Source organism: Vulpes vulpes, chromosome 11, assembly GCF_048418805.1.
Source record: "Vulpes vulpes isolate BD-2025 chromosome 11, VulVul3, whole genome shotgun sequence".
Lineage (NCBI taxonomy): Eukaryota > Metazoa > Chordata > Mammalia > Carnivora > Canidae > Vulpes > Vulpes vulpes.
Genome location: NC_132790.1, coordinates 62,654,808 through 62,664,831, shown reverse-complemented (window position 1 = coordinate 62,664,831; position 10,024 = coordinate 62,654,808). Strand labels below are relative to the sequence as shown.

Below are 10,024 nucleotides of genomic sequence, written 5' to 3'. Positions count from 1 at the left end.
GGGCAGCCGCAGAGGCCGACTTCCCTGGAGCAAGCTAGCCCCGCCCCAAGAGCCAGTAAGGACCGCCCCTGCATCGGGCCGCCCCTCTGTGGCTCCGGGTGGACTGGCCCAGCTGGCGTGGCCGGAGTTCTCTGCAGCGGATGGGGCAAAGCTCGAGTTCGCGCTGAGCCTGCAAGAGGCTGAGCTGTGCTGAAAACTTCCTCCTCCTCTGAGCCCTCCAGGCACACAGGCCTCAGAGTGCATGTGCACCCCATTCCTTGGAACCGCCGCCACATGCCTTGAGTAGCACATCCCACACGCTCCCCGACCTCCACGTCAAGCGCCCCCAATATACACAGCGCGCGTTGACCTGGCTCTGTCTTCTTCCAGGCCTCCACCTACTGACCACCTAATCAGTGTGGCCTTCCTGACTCCCCACCCCACTTCCCGCTCCCGCTTAACACTGTTGTGATTATATACTTCTTTGGGCAGGGATTTAATAGATTTCCCTCTTCCTTAGACCATACAATCCAAGAGGACAGGGACCACCGTGTCTATCTCATTTCAAGGTTGGTGATAGCAGAAATTCTGGCAGTAAATGCCCAGTAAATATCTGTCGAATGGATAGTTGGGGGCTGTTCCAAGGAAGGAGGGAATGAATAAATATAAGTGAGAATGAATGTAAGATGGTGCTGCAATCCATTAACAGTTGGGGAACAAAATTCAGCTCATGGAAATTGCCCACAATTTCTGACTGCAAATTCTAAGGCTGGGGAGAGTTGATGCTGAGTACTTGCTGTGGTTGCTCTAAGCAACCAGAGAGGACTTCCTGGAGGCAGAGTGTGCACACTTCCAGCTACCTGCAGAAGGGAGCTGCACTCAAGGTAGAGGGAATTCACTCAAGAGAGCATGTGGAAATCTGAGGAAACAAAGTCCCTGTTTGTGGGCCTCTTAGGAAGTTAAAGAGTAACCTTGGGGTTATCAGAACTGGTTGAATTGAGTCTGAACCTCACCATATTGCAACAATGGTCTTAGAGTAAATAGCACAGCCTTCTGTTTCTTGGGCCTGCTGGAAGGGAGCTGGCCTGACACCTCACAGAAGGTCCCCAGTAAATGGTCAGCTCACCTCATTGAAGCCAGGACAGCTGTAAGAGAAAGTCTCCCACTGCATTCTGAACCTACATCCTTATTACGAAATAGAGCAGTTGGTTTGAAGTCCTAATCACCCCTACATTTAATATTTGCAAGATTCCGAATCGATCCTTCTTGCAGGAGAACTTGTGCAAGCCCACTAGGCCATTGGGAGGGCCCCAAGCCCCAGGCTCAGGGACTGAAGTCGGAAAATCTGCTCAAATAGTCATCAGTCTGGGAGGGTCTATGAGTCGTTTAAATATGAGGAAGGGAGAGAGATGAAACTTAATACGTGACTGGTGCATTTCTGCTGAATAAGCTAGTAAATTAATAAATAAATGAATGCATGAGAAAATAAGGGTGTGAATGGTCAATAAATCATGGGGGTAGAGTGGGATCAAAGAAAGCTTTGTAGACTTCATGCTGGAGCTGAGTCTGAAAAGATCAGAGCAAAGCATAAAGCTGGTGAGGGGACTGTGCCCATAGCTAGAGGCTTCTTTCTGGGCTTCCTTCTGGTACCACCCCCTCCTCCCACATGACCAGGTTGCAGCAAGTGCTATATCTAAGAGAACATTTTGCTCCCAGGTACTGTCTCAACAGGGTTACTTAATACAACTTCCAGCCACAGGGCAAGGTTCAGGTGGACAGACCTTTTCATCCCCAACTTGTCCAAAGCCTCTCAGAAACTCTCTGACACACAGAGAGCAGTGTGTCCAGAGCTCAACCTGGAAGAGCACAGCCATGGTGTTCTGGGGTCTGGTGCTGGGAGTCCTGCTGGTGGTCACTACGGGGTGCCTGTATTTGCTTGGGGTGCTCCGGCAACGCAGGCCCCAGGAGCCCCCTCTGGATAAGGGCTCCATCCCCTGGCTAGGCCATGCCATGGCTTTCCGGAAGAATATGTTTGAATTCCTGAAGCACATGTGGGCCAAGCATGGAGATGTGTTCACAGTGCAGCTCGGAGGCCAGTACTTCACCTTTGTCATGGACCCCCTGTCCTTTGGCCCCATCCTCAAGGATGCACAGAGAAAACTAGACTTTGTGGAGTATGCAGAAAAACTGGTGCTAAAGGTATTTGGATACGACTCCGGGCAGGGAGACTACCGGATGATACACTCTGCCAGCACCAAATACCTCATGGGGGATGGCTTGGAGGATCTCAACAAAACCATGCTAGACAGCCTGTCCTTGGTTATGCTAGGACCCACAGGCCAGAGTCTGGATTCTAGCTGCTGGCATGAAGATGGCCTCTTCCACTTCTGCTACAATGTCTTGTTCAAGGCTGGCTACCTGAGCTTATTCGGCTATACCAAGGACCAAGACCAGGACCTGCGACAGGCAGAGGAATTATTTGTTCAGTTCCGTAAGTTTGACCGCTTGTTCCCCAGATTTGTGTATTCCTTGCTGGGGCCCCGGGAGTGGCGAGAAGTGGGCCGGCTCCAGCGCCTCTTCCACAAGGCACTCTCTGTGAAGCACAACTTGGAAAAGAATGGCATAAGCCGCTGGATATCCTACATGCTTCAGTATCTGAGGGAGCGGGGAGTAGCCCCGGCCATGCAAGACAAGTTCAACTTCATGATGCTCTGGGCCTCCCAGGGGAACACGGGCCCGACCTCCTTCTGGGCCCTCTTGTTCCTCCTAAAACACCCGGAAGCCTTGCGGGCTGTGAGAGAGGAGGCCACCCAAGTCCTAGGGGAGGCCAGGCTGAAGGCCAGGCAGTCCTTTGACTTCGAGGTCAGCACCCTGCACCACACGCCAGTGCTAGACAGTGTGATGGAGGAGACTCTGCGGCTGGGGGCTGCACCCACCCTCCTCAGGGTGGTGCACAATGACCATATCCTGAAGATGGCCAGTGGACAGGAGTACCTGCTTCGAAGTGGAGATATTGTGGCCCTCTTCCCCTATCTTTCAGTACACATGGATCCTGACATCCACCCGGAACCCACCACCTTCAAGTATGATCGTTTCCTCAACCCCAATGGTAGCCGAAAAGTGGACTTCTACAAGGCAGGCAAGAAGATCCACCACTATACCATGCCGTGGGGCTCAGGTGTCTCCATCTGCCCTGGGAGGTTCTTGGCCACCAATGAGATGAAGCTCTTTGTCCTGCTCATGGTGACATACTTTGACATGGAGCTGGTGGACCCCAACACACCCGTGCCACCTGTGGATCCCCAGCGATGGGGCTTTGGCACCACACAGCCCAGCCACGAGGTGCGCTTCCGCTACCGCCTGAGACCAACCAGCTGAGCTCTGCCACGGTGGCTGCAAGCCTGGCCTCAAGGCTTCCCCTGGGGGTCTCTACCTCCTCTTGCCCCTCTGAAGCCCCACCCTTCCCTCGGGTTCTCTGGTATCTCCTACCTCTGTCCTGGTTGCCTTCCTTGCTCTCTGGCTTTCCTCTTGCTACCTGGTAGGCTTATCCGTCTCCCCTGAAAACACCATCTCTCAGAGTGGGTTCTGCAGAACCCTCCTCTCATGCAAAGTGCAGACAGAGGAAGGGAAAGTATCTGTGGGAAACTTAGTTTGGGAAATAATGCGTACCTTGACAAGTCCTGCAGTACAGAAACTGGTTATTGTAACACAGTGTCTTGCAAATGTTACCCTCCACTCTCCTACCTCACTTTATTGTTTTCCTCTATGCTTATTCCACATCCTGTGGAATTCAAGTTCATCCAAAGGAATACAAGGCAAGCCACGTGTGTAATTTTTAATTTCCTAGCTGACCCATTTTTTAAAAAAATAAAAGGAAACAGGCGAAGTTCATGTTTATAATATATTTAACTTAGACCAATATATCTAAAAGATTAGCATTTCAGTATGTCATCAATATAAGAATAGTTGTGAAATATTTTTACAGTTCTTTTTTCTGTGTTGCCTGGAAATTCTGGTGTGTACTTTTTCCCCTAGCAGCCTTTCTCACTTCAGACCAGGTGCATTCTAAGTGCTCAACAGCCATATGGGGCTAGTGGCTCCTGAACTGGATAGAGCAGGTCTAGAGACATGTTGCCTTTCACATAGGAGTTATTCAAGGCCCCTCCTCAATGCCCTTGTCTCCCCTCCAAGTGTCCACCCCACATCAACCACTCCTCTGGTTTCTGCAACCACTGCTGAGCTTGGAACCCGTTCCTACAATGCAGACCCTCAGCCTCCCTACCGGGGTCCCACAGCCCCTCTGACTCAGTTTGGCTCATGCAGAACTCAGCATCTGTTCCTCACCTCTGCCCTAAACCACCCCCTTCTCTGGATTTCTCTGCCTGTCTCTGCTCAGGACACCACCAGCTGCACTATCCCCCAAGACAGATATGGAGAAGACACCCTCACTTCCTCCCCTGCTCTCACCCATTTGTAGTCAGGCCCCAGTCTGTTCCTTCAAGCCCCAGTGGTGCCTTTGAAACTGTCATGTTTTTCCCACCCCCACTGCCTTTCTTATAGCTCAGCACCCCACATCTCCCCACACCAGGCCTGCCGGGTCCTCTCTTTACCCTGACCTTTCTCCAAACCTTTCAACTCCGATTGTCACTCTTTCACTTTTCGGGCCCCCCATCCTTCCACACCTAACATTTAAATTTTGCCACCATTGGTCCCTAAATTTTCAATCCAGTGCAATTTACGATCTATAAAGTACAGTTGCTTGCTTCTACAGCCAACCCCGGGGCTGGCTTCTCCTGGAAGTTTTCCTGGATCTCACCCCTTCCATCCTCTGGCCAGAAATGGACTCCATCCCCTGAGGCTACCCTAGCATAGTTTGTGTCATAGCACATCTGTTATGTGTCATTGCTTTCTATGTCCTGCTCTCTTTCTCTTTCCCCCTCCTCCAGACTGGAGCTCATAGGACTTGGTATCTTATTACTTCATCTCTGACCCCCAATTCCCTAAACAGAGATTAAATGACAGAAAATTGACTCAGTCTCAGCCACTTTACTTCTTGTCCTCAAATCATTTCCTTCCCCTCCCTGGCCTCACTCAGCTTTCTGGCATATGAAATGGAGACAATCTCATTGCCAGGCATACTTTCCAGGGCTGGGGGTGAGTGAGAGGGTGTTGTTGCCAGAGCCCAGTTGGCTTGATGGCATGGCCCAGACAGGAGGGGCAATGGCTGTGGGAGTGGGCATAGGGAGGCCAAACGGCATAGAACCCCTGCGAGGATGCCTAGTGGGGCTTCTCTCTTACTCACCTATCCCTCACCTATTACTATCCTCTTCTATTATTTTGAGGCTGGTTGTTCTGCTCAGAGTTTTGCCAGGATAACAGGTTGTTAAAGCAGCTCAAACACAGGACTAGAGATAGGTGTCTGTCTCCACATGCTATGTGACTCTAGGCCAGAGCCTGTCTTTCTGTGAATCTATTTACTCCAAAATGATGCTGACTGGAGCCAGGATATCCCACCCTATTCTACAAGGGGCCAGGAGCAAAAGAAAACTCACATGGGGAGTACAGAATAGGAAGAAGCAGACTGAGAGGCTAGGAGCCACCATGGGGAGCTTACCAATGACCTCTCCACATAGCCAGGCCCTGTGCCAGAGCAGGTATTGGGTTCAGGGCAAAGATACAGGGCCTTGACATACTCCTGGGTCCTGCGCAGACCTAGGTGCTGCATCCTCTCATTCTCCCCACGCTCAAAGAAATCTGGGCCAGGGGCCTAACCTGAGGGCCCAAATCCATTGAGTCAAGACCAAGAAGTTTCAACTGAGAGTGACTTCATGTAGATCTCCCAAGAACCTCATGTTTGAGGGTATGCCTGGGACCAAGGGAACCTTCAGTGGGTCAGGTTGAGGTGAATACAAGTATACCATCCCACAGTCATGGATATCCACCATAACAACGGGCCTCCCAGGAAGACATGACCACTCATGGTTAGAGTGTGCACACAGAAGCCAATGCCCACCTGTGGGCAAGGGTGGGGCCCATGTCACCTGTAGTCCTATGCCCTCTGCATGGGGACAGGACACACTCTCTACAAGGGCTACCCTTTCTTACCTTCCAGGGGCCTTGAGGCAGTAGGAAGTCTGAAACCCCCAAGGATACAACTAGTCACTACATGTTCTGACACAGCAGTTCTGATCCCCAAATCCTCATTTCTGTACCAATTTTTTTCTCTCTCAAAGAAAAGCCCACTATGTGTATTCTCTGAGGATAGCTAATAACAAAGCAAGATCAGGAATGACATGCCAATGGTGGAATTGCAGGCACCTGGGAAAGAAAAGAGGTTTTTGTTTTGGTTTGGTTTGGCTTTTCTTTTTTCATAGGTAGTAACAGCTGTAAACCCTCAAACCATACTTCACAGGGTAGAGAGTGGGCAGCCCTGCTCCCAGGCAGAGCCATGCCTGTCCTTCTCCCAGGGTCACCAGGAGAAAAGTCCATCTTGCCTCAGGATATGAGGAACAAGAGAATCCTGGGAGCTTTCTTGGAAAGGTCTGAGCAGTGAAGCCAGGGAGCCAGGCATTTGGGCAGATGGAGAGCAGCAGAAGAAACCAACGTTCAGGCTGGGGAAGTAAGGTCAGGATGAAGGCAGCCCTGGCCTGGCCTGGGCTGTGAGAGCCCACCTCCAAATTCACTTCCTGATCAGTCCCTTCTGTGATAGAAGTGAGAGCCCTCAATATGGCATCTGCAGTATGGCAACTAGGACAGTGAGAGGGATCAATGGGTCACCTGTGGCAGCCCTTCTCTCCCTTGGGCATATGCTTTGGGGCCCTTCTTATATACCTGCTGTTTGCAGACAGCACATCCCACACATACACAGCTACAGAAAGACACATAGGAACACACAGAAAACCCATGGGCACATGCCCAGACCCATGTGGACACAGTGACATGTTCATGTCAGACCTACATACGTAACCATATGTCCTATGCACAGCCCACAGAGCAAAACAGACACATGTACACAGACTACACACACACATGCACCAGTACTGGGGATGAGCCTTACCAGGTGTGTCCCTTGGCTGGCATACCTCATGCCATTCCATCTGTGCATCATGGATACAAAGTCAGAGACCCTGGGTACCTAAGACCCTGTTGGTTCAGTCAGGCTGCTCTATGGGCAGAACTTAAGTCCCTTATGAGGCACATTTCAGAAGCCCTAAAATAGAACCCTATCCACCACATCCTCAAACAAATCACCACCTTCAGTGAGCAGGGCAGATGTTAACCACAGGGGACATGAAGAGGAAAGCACCCAGGCAGGGCATATCAGCCAGGAATCCTTAGATTACAAGTTACAAAACATTACCACCTAAACTTTAAAGGAATATATTGGTTCATGTAACCGTCAAGTCCAGGACTGGGATGATCTTCAGCCATGCCTAGATTCTGGGGCTTGAACAGACCCTTAGGGTCTGCTCACTCACTGTGCTATTACCTCACCCTCTGAAGTTCAAGTTGATGAAGGAGGACCCCAGACCACACATCTTCTTGGCTTTAGTCTCATGCCTCTGCTCTAGCATGTTTTAATTGCCACAAGCTCTTCCTGGGTCCTGTGCCCATCCTAAATGAATCACTGTGCCAGGGAAAGGTAAGGCTGTAATTGGCTCAAGTCCTGTGCTCTACTCAACTTCTATCCAATGCAGAGGGCAGAGTGACCAAGGAGTGGCTTCCCAGAGCAAGTAGAATTCTGTTATAAAAAAAAAGGATGAAGGGACAGCTGGCTGAAAAATGATCCCTGTTACACAAGAGAGTGGCAAGTGCAAAACATAAAGGTGGGAAGGTGCAAGAAACAAGGGTTCCTGGTGTCCAGGAAATGAAAAGTAATGAAGAAGTATAAGAGTAAGCTGGTGTATGGTACTTGTGAAAGACCTTGGAGTCTGGACAAAGACCTTGGGCTTTGCATAGACCCCAGGGACCCCTGAAGGCTCCAGAGAGAGCATGGGAAGCAGAGAGAAGATGATCCTCTCGAACTGCTAGGAACATGTGTTCACTCTGCCTCCCACCTGCTATCTCTCATGTTCCTGGAAAGTTCCCCATGTGGGGCACTTCCAGCCCCTCCCACTGGCCAGACCCTTGGAGCCACCATCAATGCTGTGACATTAAACAATATTGCAACAATATTTCCCCAGCTGAGCTCCAGGGAAGGGAGCAGACTGGTGGGTGGCAAGCCTTGGGCTACTCTGAGGATGATGGAAGTGACAGCTGAGGGGGATGTGATCATTCTGGCTGGTGGATGTAGATTAGATGACAGGAGTGCATGACAGCAAGCACAGAGGTCAGTTGGGAAACTACTCTAGCAATTCACTCAAGAGAGTATGGTTTCCTAGAAGGCAATAAAGAAAGAGGAAGAAGGAGGCAGGAGTAAGCAAATGTCGCTTATGGTGGAGAACTGAGAGCTGACCATGGGGTATGGCAACATGGTCTCTAAGGCCTTTGGAGAGAGGAGTTTGGGTGGATGCCCAACTGAGTGAACTAGGTCCCAGCCATTCTCACCAGACCATGGTATGGACACTCAGACTTAATTTTTTCCCATATCATTCTTGTTGGGGGAGTGTTCAGCCTGCCTCTCCCCAAGGTTATTCATGTTGGTCACTTCTTCTTGAGCAGTAAGACTGCTACTCTCAGAACAGCTGGACAGTGGGGCCTGTGCAGGGCAAGGTGTCTGGTGCCGCCTGAGCACAGTGACGAGGAAAGCCTTCAGGTACTGGCGGAAGTGGCGGCTGGAGAAAGCATAAAGAATGGGGGTGAAGCAGCAGTGAAGGAAGGCAATGCTCTCTGTCACCTGCATTGCATAGTCCAGGTGTCGGGCAACCTTGCATTCCCCAAAGACTTGGAGGTCCAGCAGTGAGTGCAGAAACAAGGTGAGGTTGTATGGGAACCACAGCACAAAGAACGCCACCACGAGGGCTATGACTATCCTTAGAGCCCGGCCCTGACCTGGGGGCCTCAGCCTGACCAGCACAGAGCCAATGCGGGAGTAGAAGAAGATCATGACAAGGAGTGGAAGAATAAAACCCAGGAAGTTCTGCTGGAAACGGAGGAAGAGCTTCCAGATGGTCGCATGACCCCCAAAATCTGCATAGCAGTTCCACACACCCATGGGGTTTTCATGTGTCCGCACAAAAATCATGTCGGGGATGGAGACAGCCAGGGCCATAGCCCATACCATGGCAGCCAGAAGCAGGCTTTTGGCCCGGGTTCTCAGCCTGTGGTGAGGCTGAGCATGGACGATCTCCAGGTATTTGTCCAGGCTCATGCAGCTAATGAAGAAGATGCCACTGTAGAAGTTGATGGTATAGAGGGTGCTCACCATCTTGCACAAGAAATTCCCAAAGACCCAATGCCAGGCCACGGAGATGCCCCAGAAAGGCAGTGTCACCACAAACAGGAGGTTGGAGATGGCCAGGTTCAGCAGATAGACTTCAGTCATCCGCCTGCGAGGTATATACCGAAGCAAGACCACTAGAAGAAGGAGGTTCCCGCCCAAACCCAGCACAAAGATCAGGTTGTAGAAGATTGGCAGGAAGATCCTGCCAAAGGCCAGCACTTCGTCCTTCCTGCAGAGCATGAAGGCTACCTGGTCCAGGTAATACTCATAGTCGTAGAAGGAGCTGCTGTTCTCAGAACTGGTGACCTCAGTGGTCAGCGGCAGAGGGGAAGCAGTGGGGGCCATGCTGGGAGGACACGCTCAGTTCCGGAGCTCTGTGGACCACAGTACAGTGGAAGAGAAAAAAGATGAAACCAGACATTCTGTACCATTCTCCAAATCCACTTTTGCTACTGCTCTGGAAGGCCCAACAGACTCTTCACATCGACATCAGTACCTGTAGGCTAGCAAGGAAGAGCATAGGTGTGGGGACCCTAAGCCTACCACTTATAGCTGTCACCTGGATGGGTGGCTAACCTCAGGTGTTTTAATAGTATCACTTCTTTCATTATGGCTTCTCTTTATTTTCTCCTTCATCGTTTGAAAGAACTTATTATGTCTTTC

General features: G+C 50.8%; 2 protein-coding genes across 13 annotated transcripts in view; one reads left to right on the top strand and one right to left on the bottom strand.

The window, feature by feature from the left end:
* The first annotated feature begins 1,676 nt into the window (after positions 1 to 1,676).
* CYP8B1 (cytochrome P450 family 8 subfamily B member 1) lies at positions 1,677 to 5,009 on the top strand. The gene has a single exon (XM_026000912.2). It carries the CDS (start codon positions 1,852 to 1,854, stop codon positions 3,355 to 3,357), a length of 1,506 nt encoding a protein of 501 aa, XP_025856697.1. The 5' UTR covers positions 1,677 to 1,851; the 3' UTR covers positions 3,358 to 5,009.
* Positions 3,867 to 10,024, bottom strand: part of ACKR2 (atypical chemokine receptor 2) — a 62,297-nt gene continuing 56,139 nt past the window's right edge. For all 12 annotated transcript variants that reach the window (XM_026000913.2, XM_026000914.2, XM_072726607.1 and 9 more), the window contains one exon: positions 3,867 to 9,735. In XM_026000913.2, coding sequence (XP_025856698.2) covers positions 8,552 to 9,706 — 1,155 coding nt within the window. In that variant the 5' untranslated portion in view covers positions 9,707 to 9,735 and the 3' untranslated portion in view covers positions 3,867 to 8,551. The remainder of the gene's footprint in view (positions 9,736 to 10,024) is intronic.

Excerpts from the sequence above, each read along its gene's own strand:
- CYP8B1 (XM_026000912.2), top strand. The coding sequence starts at position 1,852 with ATGGTGTTCTGGGGTCTGGTGCTGGGAGTCCTGCTGGTGGTCACTACG.